The sequence below is a fragment of the Delphinapterus leucas genome, chromosome 10 (assembly GCF_059928025.1).
Source record: "Delphinapterus leucas isolate spDelLeu-1000000601 "Yukka" chromosome 10, BTC_Dleu_Yukka2, whole genome shotgun sequence".
In the NCBI taxonomy this organism is placed as follows: domain Eukaryota; kingdom Metazoa; phylum Chordata; class Mammalia; order Artiodactyla; family Monodontidae; genus Delphinapterus; species Delphinapterus leucas.
Genome location: NC_143138.1, coordinates 42,892,328 through 42,908,083, shown reverse-complemented (window position 1 = coordinate 42,908,083; position 15,756 = coordinate 42,892,328). Strand labels below are relative to the sequence as shown.

The 15,756-nt window shown below is 34.8% G+C and overlaps 1 protein-coding gene across 1 annotated transcript in view; it reads right to left on the bottom strand.

The window, feature by feature from the left end:
- Window positions 1-778: 778 nt before the first annotated feature.
- HCRTR2 (hypocretin receptor 2) overlaps window positions 779-15,756 on the bottom strand; it is a 119,373-nt gene continuing 104,395 nt past the window's right edge. The window contains exons 5-7 of the mRNA XM_022581440.2: window positions 6,983-7,203; window positions 3,878-3,999; window positions 779-1,033 (exon numbers count right to left, since the gene is read on the bottom strand). Coding sequence (XP_022437148.1) covers window positions 804-1,033; window positions 3,878-3,999; window positions 6,983-7,203 — 573 coding nt within the window. The 3' untranslated portion in view covers window positions 779-803. The remainder of the gene's footprint in view (window positions 1,034-3,877; window positions 4,000-6,982; window positions 7,204-15,756) is intronic.

Here is a 15,756-nt window from a genome sequence, read left to right as displayed (position 1 = left end):
TTGAATTCTTAATTTCATCTAGCAAGGCCAGTTACCTCATTTTTATTGGTTAGAAGAATACAGTAATGGGATATCTTAGTCTTAAATGTTGCAATCTTTCCTTAGAGATGGAAATTGTGTGTTTATAGTTACTCCAAAGTTTTTACCTGAATACAGAGTCTTATTGGCCATGTGTTGAAATGATAAATGTTAGCAATGGTAAGGTTACAAACCCAAGAAAACCGTGTAAATGAGTTATAAAATTAATGGAAAATAAAGTTGAATAGTATACATGTTTTTATAGTTCTGAAAGATAGCTTTTGAGTTATCTAATATAATGTTATTTTGTATATAAATATACTCTCAAATGTCACACCATAATGACACTCTTTAGTGATTTTTTTTAAACTATAATGTCAACTAACATATCTCTTGTTAATCCAGAGTTAGTAATTGCTACTTCTTTTAGTAGCCAAAAGAAAACCAAAGGATAAGTTTGGGCAACTTTTAGCCACCAATTTGAAGGTAAGATTAAAATAAAAATTAGAATTGGAAATGCTCATACATTTAATTGACACAAATCCTAATACATGAAGCTAAAAGTGAAACAGCCTGAAAATAAGTTCAGTGGAAGTTTCAACTTCTAACATATCTCAATCAAAAGTTGAGAAATGATTTGAAACTGACTTTATTTCCAAAGAGCAAGAGATCATTTTCTTTTTTAAAAAAAAAAATGGGTCCACAAAGTAATAAAATTTCTGTGTACAGAGATTTTAAAAAAAGAAGAGTGGTACTCAGGCATCCCTGTCCTAGGCATCAATCTTCTACCAGTTTTGGAGTGGCCCCGCACCGTTGGCCGCTGGGAGTGTGCTAACGCTCGTGAGCACGACCTGCTCGGACAGTTTTGATATGTTATCAATGTGGCTGATCTGGGTGGTCAGGGACTTTCGGCTCTCAGTGCTCGTCCGTCCCCGGGCCAGCGGATCCTCCTGGCGGTGATGAACTCCAAGGCAACAGCAAGAAAATGCAGCTTTAAATTCCTCTCGAAATTTTCCTGGCAAACCAGGGAAAAGGAAAGGAAAAGGAATTCAATATGTTTTAACCAATCATGAATAAAATACAACTGACTGGCTCCTATTTTGGAAAAGGAAATTGGTTATTGGAAGCTTGGTACACCCTTTTTTAATAGTTAATTAATTATTTAACTGAAGTATAGTTGATTTACAATATCATGTTAGTTTCAGGTGTACAGCACAGTGAATGAGATATATATATATATACTCACACATATATATATACATATATGTATACATATGTATATGTATATTCTTTTTTATATTCTTTTCCCTTATAGATTATTACAAAATACTGAGTATAGTCCCCTGTGATATACAGTAGGACTTTGTTCTTTATCTATCTTATATATAGTAGCAGTAGTGTATAGGTTAATCCCAAACTCCTAATTTATCTTCCCTCTGCCCCTTTCCCTATTGGTAACCATAAGTTTGTTTTCTATGTCTGTGTGTCTATTTCTGTTTTGTAAATAGGCTCATTTGTATCACTTTTTTTAGATTCCACATATAAGTGATATCATATGATATTTGTCTTTCTCTGTCTCACTTTACTTAGTATGATAATCTTTAGGTACATCCATCTTGCTGCAAATATATACAATGGAATATTACTCAGCCATAAAAAAGAATGAAATAATGCTTGGTACACTCTTGAAACACTGACACATTTCCATAAAATAGTGAGGCTGCTTTTCATGCCCAATGTTTGGAGTTTGTTTCATGCCTTTAGAGGCAAACCTCCTATACTTGTGAATGTGGGTTATTGTTAACTAGATAACTATAGTAAAGCTGAGTATCAGCAGAAAGCTACCCAGAGATATTTAACGATTTAAAAAATGATGAAACCTAAGTTATACATGGCCAAACGTACACAGAAGTTATCCCTGCATTGTACTCTGAAGAAACTGTTCTATCGACACAGTCAGTTCAACAAAATATCTAGAAAATTTCTAACGTTTCATAATCTGCATAAGGCAGGACAAACTGAAAGAAAAATAAACAACTTTAGAAGTTTTTCTTTATCTTTAAATTATTGATGTGACATTGGAGAAGGATAAGGATGAAACACTGACCTTTTAAGCCTCTAAGGGTAAATGGCAGTGTTGGAAATCACCAGTTCTTTTCTCTGAGTTTTGATTACCTACCTGGGTTGTTGAGTGATTAAAATTGGTGCCCACTGATTATCAGCTGCCTTCTTGCCTCATCTTAACCCCCATCATGGCACTTTGACTAGGCTCTGTGGCTTCTACTTCAGATAATTCTCCCTACGGCCCTCTAATAGATTTTCCCTGTTTAGTACAAGCTCAGGGCCTTAGTCATCCCTAAGCCCAGGGCAAGTGTTTCCCCACTGCTTTTTTAGCCACAGCTCCTCAGGCCCTTCTTCCTTCAAACAGCACTGGGGTGGCGGTCTCTGCTTATCCCAGTCTGAATGTAGTCTTTATTTTGGAGACTGGGGTTGAATGTGTCAGAGGAAGGCATGAAAAGGGGCAACTGAATACAAACCGCCCCTCACATATACACCACCTGATTCACCAAAAGGTGAAATAAAGCAGGTTTATAGAGGGTACATGCCATGACTGAAGAACAAAAAGTTATTTAAAACAAAAAGCCTAATTGGTTGTCTTTTTTAATAACCTATATAACCTGGAAGGCCAAAGGTGAAGTTAGAAAATGCACACACTTTATTCAGCATGCAATAAAATGAATTGCTTATTCTTTCATATAAAATCATCATATATTTGGAGACGGAAATAAAAAAGAAATAGCCAGGCTTCCCTGGTGGCATAGTGGTTAAGAATCCGCCTGCCGGTGCAGGGGACATGGGTTCGAGCCCTGGTCTGGGAAGACCACACATGCCGCGAAGAAACTAAGCCCATGTGCCACAACAACTGAGCCTGTGCTCTAGAGCCCGCAAGCCACAACTATTGAAGCCTGCACACCTAGAGCCCGTGCTCTGCAACAAGAGAAGCCACCTTAATGAGAGGCCTGCACACCGCGACGAAGAGTGGCCCCCGCTTGCCTCACCTAAAAAGAAAGCCCACACGCAGCAACGAAGACCCAACGCAGCCAAAAATAAATAAATAAATAATAAATTAATTTTAAAAAAAAGAAATAGCTAACCGGTTGGAAAGAAGACAATGTAAAGATATAGCTAATTAAAACACAATTCTAAAACTTAATTAGGCAAAATGTTGGTCGATAAAACAATATTTAGTTAAATGATTTTTATAATTATATTGATTCCATAAACAGATGGGTGAAATCAATTGCAGAGGTGTGTATGTGTGGTTCATTTAGCTTATGTGTTGTTTAGAGGAATGTAATATTTTTTATGGTCAGTAAGAAATCTTGAGATAAACCCAAGAGATGTTACCCACAAGAGAATTGTAAATACATAGAAATACCTAAAAGTGGAAAGGCTCCAATTCCATTTCAATTAGGCTACAAATGTTGTCAAAGGAAATGATACAAGCAAGGCTGTTTTATTTTCAGATAAAATGATTTTACATCTTTATAAATCATAAGTTTAATGTATGACAAGCAAGATTCTCTTATTCAGTTCTCACAGTTTTCACCTTCCTCCTATTTCAAATTTTCTTCTAAATTTTATGGAAAAAGTTACTTAGATAATTTTTTCTGATGCGTTAGGTAACACATGTTCCCTCTTATAAGGGATAAAACTCAAGACCAGTCAGATCAGGGAAAAATACTCTCACTGTATCACAACTAATATCTTCATACCGTTCAAAAGTGTTCAGACCTTCTGGTCATCGATCCCTCACCCTGGCCTGTGGTTTGTACAGAAGAAACAGTTGAAAACTCACCACTGAGAAAATTATAAATAATTGGGTTCGCAGCACTATTGGCATATACAAGCCAGTGTGAAAAGGTAAACCAGGCATATACAGTCTCTCTGTCTTCCGTGTGGGTAAACATCCCAAATACTCTGTAGGAAAAGAAACAGTAACATGAAATGCAGTGCGATTCTGGAAAGTACCTTTTAAATAATTAAATTCAAGGGTGAACACAGCCCTTGGTGGCAGTTCCCTGACTCCAGTGCTGCCCTGCAGGACAGACCACTTGTAGGTTTAGGGCACACAGTGGGGCTAGAATAACTTCAGTACCTGAAGGGCACCTCCAAGGCACAATTAGTAAATCAAAAGCCAAATCAGGTCAGAGAAGGTCACTCCTGTAAACAACAGCAATAAGAATACAAAGGTTGAATATATATCTATCTACCTTCTTTCATTTTGTTTCTAAACACAATGGAGCAGCTTTTGTTACTATTTCATTTTGCGTGCATTTATTTATTTATTTATTTAACACTGGAGTATAGTTGATTAACAATATTGTGTTAGTTTCAGGTGTACAACAAAGTAATTCAGTTATATATATACTGAATACTATGCTTTTCTCAAGTTCTTTTCCTGTTTAGGTTATTACAGAATATTGAGCAGAGTTCCCTGTGCTATACAGTAGGTCCTTGTTGCTTATCTACTTTAAGCATAGCAGTGTGTACAAAAGCACTTCTAAATTGCAGTCTGTAAGCACTACTTCCTACTTTCATTTGTGCATTGATCAATATTACATTTCTTCAACTCCAATCTTCCAGCCTTGCTGAAATTTGGCTTCTGGGATTTCTTTATATGCAGAGAAGAGCTATTTTTCAATAGGCAAAATTCTGGTAATTTCTTAAAGTTCATGAGTTTTAATTTTTTTTATTTTAAACTCTGAAAAATATGTTATTATTTATCTCCTTAAAGGTCATTTTTAAGATTTGTTCCATACTCCAGAATACCCATTTATCAAATTCTATTCACTAGACAACAGCAGGCAACTTGCAACTACCCAATAAATGTATAGGCTGAAGATTATAATGCATTTCCTGCCAGAGTGTCCATCACTGATTGTGGAATTTGTGCCCGTGATAGAAATATGTTGCCAGAATAAAGTGGTGTTCTATGGAGTACTACAGTTTTACAAAAATATAATATATAGTAAGACAACATGGATAAATAGAATTAATATGTTATGACCCTCTACTACAATGTATCTTTGAAATCCTAGACAAACCAGACCTGCTTTAAAGAAATTGGTTTTGACTAGTCAGACAAAACACTAAGTTTCAAAGAAAAGAATTTAGGACTTTATTTGTAAGAGAAAGAAAACACGAGCATAAAATGCAAGGGCAAACAGAGATAAGTATTTGAAGAAAATATGTGTGATAAAGAGAAAAATAATTTTCAAGGTTATTTTGAAATTTTCATTTTGTGACAAAGAGCAGAAGTCTCAAAAATGGAAACTATTTTAAATTTAACGTGGACTTTCTCCTTAGAAAGCCATTTATTTTCCTTGGAAGGGAGGTCTGTAAGTCAGAAGAATAGAGAAATATTATGGAGAAGTAGGTATTTGGAACCAGCTAAAGGGAAGGTACAAGTGCTGAGATACAGGAAATCCAAATGAGTCATCCAGAGAGCAGTAAATCCAATTTTCATTGAGTTTAGATTGACTAAAATAAAAGTACAAAAAAAAAAAAAAAAAAAAAAGGAGAGAACCTATCCAGTATCCTGGCATGTTTACAAGGTTCTTAAGAGCAAAAATCATCATCTAGCATCAGACTAGAATACATTTGTATGGGATTTCTGTGGGCAAGAAAAATAAGAAAGGAATTATGAAAAAATATGGAGGGCAAAGTTGCTTTCGTTTCCCTGTGAGCCAGTATACATCTGAAGGACCCAAGCTGCTACATATCTTATACCTTTAAGGCTGTGTCTGTACTAAACAACATTGCTGAACAGAAACTCATTTTCTCTTTCTTTTCCATTGAAAAAGTCATTAAGAATAGATATACATATAAGTGAATCACTTTGCTATACAGCAGAAATGAATACAACATTGTAAATCAACACTACTTCAATAAAAATTTATTTTAAAGAAGTAAAAAAAAACAAAGAAAGAAAAAGTCATTAAACAATCAAAAACAAGGCCCAAAAGAGAATGACGAATCTTTGCAGCTGGTTATACCACCTTTAGACTGTGTGATTCCAGCCAAAGCTGCCTCTCTTCAGAGTCCCCAGCCATGAGGAATAGGATATTGACTCTGGATCCAGGAAAAATGAGAGAAGAAATCCTAGTTTTATTTCGAAGCCTCTGATAAACAGAATTAGTATTACCTTGGGACCAGTCTCTGTGCAACTATTACAATAATTCCCAATAAAGATGGTTGGCCAGAAGGTTCCTGGGTACCACTGCCCCTGCATTGGTTGATCATGTTGGTTGTTTGAACTTAATAGTGTCTCTGCAGCATTACAAATAACATACCTTCTCTCACTGAAAACTTTTGTACTGATTTTTATTAATATTCACGCTAAACTTGATTCAATGATGTCAGGAAATGAATTTTCTTTCTTTCTATTTAAACATTCAAAACACAGTATGTGCTGTGATTCCATTTGTTTGTGTGTGTGCTCACAAATGCACTTTTTAAGTATAATTAGAATGCTAACAAAATTCTTATCTCTTTTTATCCTTTAGATAAAGTTCTGTCACCGTTTCCTATGTCTTTGAGAACAAAGTTTGGAAAACCCATTTGTTCTGATCAAAAAAGAGCTCCGAGCTGTAAATGAGTTTTTTGCATTAGAATTTCTTCTGCATCTAAGGCTTAGCAATTAGCTTGAAGAGGTCAGAGGAACATCTGTTTTATGTCTGCCATTCAATAGAGAATTTGCATGGATAAGAGCATTTAAAATCCCAGCGCTCTAAAAAACTGTGTTCCCTACCTGCTGGTAACAACAACACATTGAGTTATCTGGCCTGGCAAGCTATCTAGGCAGATGGTTTCCATTTTTCTCTGGTTTAAAAAAAGTCTTTAATTAAGAACCAAGAAAAATGGCTGATCTCTTCATTTTCAAATAATTAGTGAACTTTACCTCTTTAGCACATTGAGGATGCTAATTGGTAGATAGCAAATTGCAAACACCAAAAGCACAACCATCAGCATCCGGGCTGTTTTCCTTCTGGCTCGGATCTGCTTTATTTCAGCGGCCACAGCGCTAATCCTGGATTTGGTCTGCTGTCCTGGCCCCCGAGGCTGTGAAAGAGGCTGCAGGGCCTTCCATTTTCTCTGAACTACAGATGATGTTCCAGGAATCTGAAAGGAGCGGATACCCTTTATTGTTATCTGACTTAGGAAAGTTCCACTTTGGAGGAGTAATTGGAAGACACAGTAAGGAGAATATCCCAGACACCCGTGGCCTAGGAGGTTTGCGAGTCTCTTTCCTCAGACCGTTTGCTGAGTGGAGTGTGTTCTTGAGTAATACAGCCGAGTGCCAAATAGGAGTCTGGGTGGAAAAAAAAAGTTGCAACATCACCATTTTGTTGAGGTCTAAAGAGAGCTGCAAATGGAAACGATATCTCTTTATAAAAAGAGAAGTTGTCCACTCAAAGGAATAATATTCAACACTAAAAAGAAATGAGCTATCAAGCCATGAAAAAATAGAAAGGAAACTTAAATGCATATTACTAAGTGAAAGAAGCCAATCTGAGAAGGCTACCTATTACAAGATTCCAACTATATGCTATCCTGGAAAAGATAAAACAATGGAGACAGAAGAATGATCAGTGGTTGCCAGGGGTAATGGGGGGAGGGATGAATAGGCATAGCACAGAGGATTTTTAGGGCAGGGAAAATACTACTCTTCATGATACCGTAATGATGGATACCTGTCATTACACATTATACAATGTATTTGAATACACCATCCAAACCCATAGAAGGTACAACATCAAGAGTGAACCATAAAGTAAACTGTGAACTTCCGGTGACTATGATGAATCAATGTAGGTTCATCAGTTTTAACAAATGTATCAGTCTGGTAGGGGATGCTGGTAATGGGGAGGCTGTTCATGAATGGAGGTTGGAGAGAGATGGGAAATCTCTGTACCTTCCACTTGATTTTTCTGTGAACTTATAACTAACCTAAAAAAAATATGAAACCAAAAAACTCTTCTTAATTTAAAAGGGAGAGAACTGAAAACTGGGGAAGAAGAGCTCTTACTAGGAATTCTGATTCAGCTCAGATACCTAGAGTTGAAACAGAAGGCAAACCTAACAGATAATTGCAAAAGTAACCTGCATAGTTTTTCATGCATCAATACTGCCACCTGCTGCCAGACGGAGAGATAGGACTTAACTACCTATTGCTTTTTATTAGATTTTCTGATTCTCAGGTTTGGTTAAGGCAGACCTTTGAATAAAAGGAATAAAAATAAAATAAAATATTCTCTGTTGCTTATCATTTGTTGTTACAAAATTGCTTGAAGGCAATTTTGTGGACCGACCCTTTAAAATGCACATAAAAACCTTGAATATCCCTTGTGGTCTTCCATGAACGTTTCAAATAGCTGCAATTTGTAACAACAGTTACACAACTTGTACTTTTCCACTTCTTTTCAAAGTTATTTGATAATAGCAGGGAGTCCCTCCAAGTATAATATTGTCTTAATTATAAGCTCATGAAGATTGATAGGGTTTAGTGAGCAAAACAATAAAATTCAGCATGTGTAATTTTTTAAGAGTAAAATGTGCCAACAAGCACACCATAAGCACATCCTAGTTCTATTAAGATTATTCAGCTGTTGCTTTTATCTCTGTGCTGCAAGCCAGAACAGACCAATGGGTCTCTCACAGTGGATGTTGGATGGATTCTGTTGCTTTATCCATAACAAGATCCAAGTCTGTTAGATAATCTTTAATTTGAGAACAGAATTTTACTTTGATTTCCACACAGATGAATTAATGATAATTAATTAATTATGGTGCTCCTTTTGAATATAACTATTCTTTCTCAAAAAGAAGCAAATGAAGTTAAGGAAAACCTGCCCTTAAATTGAAAAACACCTGATAAACGATTTCTCTTCGGATTCTGTATGTCCTGCCATGTAGGCTGACCTTTTCACATCGTGGTGGCCTCACTCAATCTTCTTATCCGTTGATTGAGACTCCTTCCTCTTCTATGAGTCTTTTTTATAGATAGTCATTTTTAAAAATAATTGAGGAGAAGCTGCAAAGGATGTTGGAAATTTCCAGAAAAACTGTAACATGAGTAACCCTATTAATGTCTGCTAAATGGCCTTGAACTGTTTCCTAAATGATCTCTAAGAGATCATTTAAACTTAAGCAATCTGTTATTCAATGCTCCCCTGAGGAAAAAAATCAATATCCTGCATCTGATGACTTCTGCAACCATCAGAAAGAGTTCCCATAAAGAGAAACTGCCACAGGGAGCATAACTATTGTTCCTGCAATCATAAAAAAAAAAAAAAAGCAGAAATGATGTCCCCTCTTAGATGATGATCTAAATAGAAGATGGTTAATCCTGCACTCATTGTGAAGAGACATACAATAATCCCCATCAATAATTTGTGTATGTCTAGAGAAAGTCAGCATAGTATCAGTAGAAATCACTAATTTTAACTGAGGACCAAGAATGATGCACAATCTGGAGTAATCATTAACGCATTCTTAAAAATAGGTTATTGTAAATCCCATTCTACAGATGGTCAAGCAGACATTGAGAAGTATTAAATAAAATATCCAAGTCGATATCTTTAATAAGTGACAAGCCAGAATTTGCACTCAGGTCTGTCTGATTGCAAAGTTCATTTTTTCCCATTGTGATGCGCCATTTCCATTTATAAACTTCACAATCTGATATGGAAGTTAGCAAATTTTTTAACACATGCCTAGTTACATAAAAGCAATAATAGTCATACAAAAGGGCTTTTGAGAGATCCAAGCTATGGGACTGTCCATGTGAGAAGGTCTTTTCCTTATCATCTCAGCGGGCGTTCAAAAATCCCTGACTGTGGAAAGCACACACACACACACACACACACACACACACACCACACACATACACACACAACACACACTATACAAACACAACACACAGCACACACATACACAAACACACACACCCTTACACTCAGACACACAATGCACAGCACACACAGCACACACACACACACACACACACACTGCTTTTATTCCAATATCATAAATAAACTTTAAAATCACCTTTGAGGTGAAAATACATCCTGGAAGAGGTATTATCACAGTTATGAATTTGAACTATCAGGTAGATGATGTACCTTGAAACCTGCCCTGTCTGAAGAAGTCTTTGTGGCCAAGATAAGCAAATGTGCTGCAAACATTAAAAAGGGGATGAGAGAATATTATGAACAGCCAGTAAATTTGCAAACTCAATGAACTTAAATGAAATGGATAAACACCATGAAAAAAAAGATAACCAAAACTGACAGTGTCTTTACAAACCCTGTTACAAAAAACAAAACAAAACAAAACAAAAAAACTTAGGCCCAGATAGGTTCATTGATGTAGTATTCAATCAAACCATAAAGAATAAATAATATCTATCTTATTTAGACTCTTTCTGAAATTCAAAGAAAAGATAATATTACAATGAATTTTAATGAAGTCAGTAACCCTGATAAAGACATGAGAACAAAAGAAAACCACTGACCAAATATCTCACATGAATAGAGATGAAAATTCCCCAAAATATATGTATCAAACCAAATCCAACAATAAATAAAAGGATAATAAATTTTGCTCAAAAAAGCAGATTTATTCCAGCAATGCAGTAATGGTTTAACATTTAAAAACATCAATCAAGGTAATTTATCATATTAACAGAAAAAACTACGATCATGTCAATAGAGAAAGGAAAAGCATTTGAAAACTTTAACACCCTTGCATGTAAACTAGTAATAGAGAGAATCTTTCTCAACCTGATAAAAGGCATCCATGAAAAGTCTTTAGGGTATGATCCTACTTAACATGAAAGATGTACACTTTCTTCTAAGATTGGTAACAAGCCAACAAAGATTTCTCTCAACACTTCTACTCAACATTGTACTGGAGATCCTAACCAGTACAAGAAGAAAAGAAAAATAAATAAAAGGCATATAGATTGCTTCTATTGAGAAGACATTATTGCTTATGAAGAAAGTCTTAAGGAATCTACAAAAATGCCACTAGAACTAAACATATGAATTTAGCAATATGTAGGACCCTAAATCAATAAACAAAATCAACTGTATTTCTATATATTAGCAATAAATGATTCTAAATTTAAATTGAAAATAACACATTTCAATAGCAAAACATGTATTCTAAGAATACATTTAAAAAAATGTGGACAAATTATGTGTACTTAAATTATGAAAATTGCTAAGCTATTAAAGAAGACCTAAATAAATGAAGAGATATACCATGTTCATGGATTATAAGATTTAATATTGTTAATATGTCAATTTCCCCAAATTGATCTATAGATTTAATGCAATAAATCCCATTCAAAATAATAGCAATCTTTTAACTTTATCACTCCCTGACAACTTTTTTCCCAAGTTGGCACTTCTCTTTTAGAATTTAGATGCACATGCTAAGTTCTTATGATCAGGATCATGACTATTTTGTCTCATAGCAAGAGAATTTACATTTTTATTATTTCAATCACTTAAAATGCTTCAAGGCTTGCTTTATAGACTATTATAAGATGTAACCTGAAGACTATTCCATGTGCATTTGAGATGAATGTGTATTCTGCTACTTTTGAAGAGGTACCGCATAGATATATTAGGTCTAGTTGGTTGATAGTTTTCTTCAAGTCTTCTATGTCATTGTTAATGTTCTGCCTAGTTTTTCTATCCATGACTGAAAGATGAGTGTTGAAGTTTTCAATTATTAATATTGAATTGTCTGTTTCTCCACCTAATTCTTCTAGTTGTTGCTTCCTGTACTGTGGGCTTCAGTTGTTAACTGCATATAGGTTTAGAATTTTTATATCTTCTTGATGGAATGATTTATCATTTGAAATATACCTCTTTACCCATAGTAACACTTTTTATTAACGTGTCTTTTGTCTGATATTAGTAGAGCTACTTCAGCTTTCCTTTGGTTACTGTTTGCATAGTACCTCTTTTTCATTATTTTACATTTAATCTATTTGTGTCTTTGAATATGAGGTGTGTTTTTTGTAGACATCATACAGTTGAATCAGGTTTTTGCTTGTTTGATTGTTGTTTGTTTTATCTATTCTGCCAACCTCTAGAGTGTTTCATTCATTTACATTTAATGTAACTATTGAGAAGGTGTAATTTACATGTCTCCCTTTGCTGTTTGTTTATATATGTGTGTGTGTATATATATATATATATATATATATATATAGTTTCTATTTTGTTCCTCTATTCCTCCATTGCTACTTTATTTTGTGCTAAACAGATATTTTCTAGTATAGCATTTTATTTCTGTTGTTGTTTTTTTCGCTACATTTTTTTTTGAGTTATTTTTTTAGTGGTTGCCCTGAGGATTATAATTAACAACTTAATCTGTTTAGATTAATGCCAACTTAATTTCAATAGTATACAAAATCTTTGCTTCAATATAGCTTCATTCCCTCCTCCTTTCTTTGAATTACATCTTTATACATTATAAGATGAAGATTCACAGTTTTATAATTATTGCTTTACAATGTTATCTCAAGTCAAATAGGAGAAGAAAAGAATTTCAAACAAAAATATATTTATACTCTCTTCTATATTTACCTACATAGTTACTTTTATCTCTCTGTGTGAACTTGTGTTACTGCCATTTGATTCTGCCTCTGCAATTACAATTTGCTGTTTATTTTCTCATACTAAACTGACTTGTTATCATCTAATGTTAATTATTTTAAGTTCTTTTTGAAGAATGTTGAAGAATAAAGGGCAGTAGATGAGAATGTGATAAAAATTGGAACAAGGAAGTTCTTTCAAAGTTTTAGTCTTTGGAAAATTGAAATTTAGTTCCAGACTCAAGTATCAATACAGTTCATCCCCAGCTCCTCACACAGTCCCAGACACATAGTAGGTGGTCAATAAATATTTGTGGAATGAATTAATGTGAGTTCATATAATGAGTAAGATTGAAGTGTTGAATTATTTGAGAGTTAGAACTGAAAAAATTCTGTCAGGTACACAAGAGTTAAGATTTAGTGAGCCTTAAAAAGAGGAGTTCTAGAGAAGATCCTGTAGAATTTCCAGACTGAATGAGTTCTCTGAGACACATTGTCAAACAAAGAGAATATTTAAGTCTTTGATTAGAGCAAAACATTGGATAATTCTTTTCATTGTAAACAAGCAGGCCCTATGGGGCCTTTTAGGGACAGGCCTTTCCCCCATATCCTGAGTTGTTTTACAGATGTGAAAAACCCCCACCAAATGGAAGAAGTTAACTACTTGATAATCATGAGCACATAGCCCCAGGCCTCCTGGAGTCTATGGATAAGGACTGTAATGTTAAGGTTTGTGACACCACCCTGTTACCTCACCATCAGCCAATCAGAGAATTGTACATGAGCTGATCACATACACTGCGATATCCCTCCCTTACCTGGCTTTTAAAAATGTTTTGCTTCAGGGAAATCAGGGGCTTTGTAGGCCATAAGCCACCCGTCTCCTTCCATGGCCTTGCCATAAACTTTCTCTGCTCCAAACTCCAAAGTTTCAGTTTGTTTCACCTCACTGTGCATGAGGCTAATGAACTTGCACTAACATAGGTTTAAAATTCTTGAGAAAGTCAGACAAGGGCAGACATTTTGCTCATTAATAATCTTACACTTAGATATTTCAAAGATTCCCTGCATCTCCGTAATTTTAAGCAAATAAGACAGGCCCTCTGTTTGATGGCTCACTTGATGTAGACTATGGCATACATAATGCCTTGGAACTCTGTTTAGAGACATTAACAGTTGGAATTTGATAGTTGCTCAAGCAGAATTCTACATAATCATCATTTGGGGTTAATTTACTTTATTGTGGCTGCTAAAGTGAACTCAGATGAACTTGCTGTTTTCTATTGCAATCTGTTTGTAAATGTTTTTAGTTTCACAGCCCAAGCATTTTACTGCAAATCTTCTGGATCATGTGGCTTGTACTAACCAGGACAATTCATCAAAAGAATGTGGATTATTTCTAAACCTGCAATACAATTTTGAGCTTACTTTAGAATTTGAGAAATGGAGCACTATAAGCTTAAATAATGAAGAAGTAAACTGGTTGAGATTTGGTAGTTATCTAATTATTTAACAAACATTTTTTGAATACTTTTTTGTGCAAAGTAACCTGTTAAGTGTTGGGAAGATGATGATGAACAAGACAGATTTATGTACACACAAGAAATTTTAAAGTTATGTCATTCTGTAAATAAATGAATAAGCAAATATAAGCATTTCTTATGTTTAATGCACACTACCCAGTAAAAATATGGAAGTAGGAAATGCACTTAACACTGAATATTCTTAGTCAAAATATCAATCTAAACTATCTTTATGCCTACATGCTCATCAAAGTTTTATCTTCTTCAAGAATTTTTCAAATTCTAAGTTTTCTATGAACTTTGTTCTGAGTAACTGAGCAATGGATTCGTCTCTTTCCTCTTCTATCTAAACTTTCCCAGCACTTCCTCTTATTCTTCCACTAAATTTTTTCTTATATTTATCAAGTAACTGATATGTGCTATGCATGTACTAGGTGAAGGGCTACAAGATCAGGGCCAGTGTGTACTGTCTCCATCTTAGTAGATTAGAGCAGACAGACAAATAAAAAGTCATTTTCATGTTATTAAAAGTACTATGAAAGAGATCTATCTAAGAAAGTAGTCACAAACATCAATTCAACACATGCTTATTATTTTAGAAATATAAGCAGAATGAGGTGAAAGGCTAAATAACAGCATATACTATTGATATTTTATTTAATGAGCACTTTCCATGCTTGAGGCACTTGAATTAATTCATCTAATAAGTGTGAGGTAGATGCTATGCACCCCTGCTTGGCACAGAAATTTAAGTAATTGACAAAACTCCCACATCTGTTAAATGGCAGGGTTAGAATTTAAACTCATGCAGTCAGGACCTTGAGTCTGTGTTTTTGACTTCTGTATTATATCAGTTCTGGTCATTCACTCCCACTGGCCAGGTGGAGATTGTTAAGGAAACTATCCCTACGATGTGGAAAATCACCACTCATGGTTTACAGTGATACACATTTGTCATTTTAGTTACAAAGACTGGGGAACAGAATGCATTTATAAGGTCAGAAAAGAAGTGACTTCTTTACAAAAGTAGAGGAAAGGAAAACATTTGGAATTATGAGACATACGGGGTTGAAAAACACAACCGTTGCTCATATACAAGAAGTAAAAGATGATCTTGAAAATCGCTTTGAATAACAAGGGTTGAAGAAGATCCAGATTAAGACTCATCCTCAGACAAAAACCAAATAAAACGTTTATGAAATCCTTTAAATGAGTAAAGTGGCCCAGTAAATTCTTTCAGTTGGATAAAATATGTCAGAACAAACAGACTAAGTGTGTGGCTTTCCACAAGCCTGATAAGCTCAAAATACTGGCAATAAATTTAGGAAAAAAGAGATACATTTCTGAGAAATGTGGCATTTTAAGATACAAGTACAAGAAGCTGAGTTATATTCTTTGTCTGTACCTTTACATGTTCGTCGATTTCCTTAGAGTCATCATGATTCAGCTTAAATGTCTCCTGGTCTGAATTAGATCCACCTTCACTAAGCTTTTCTCTGATCCCCTTTGCTTATATTTTTTAAGGTGATTTTTGCCCTG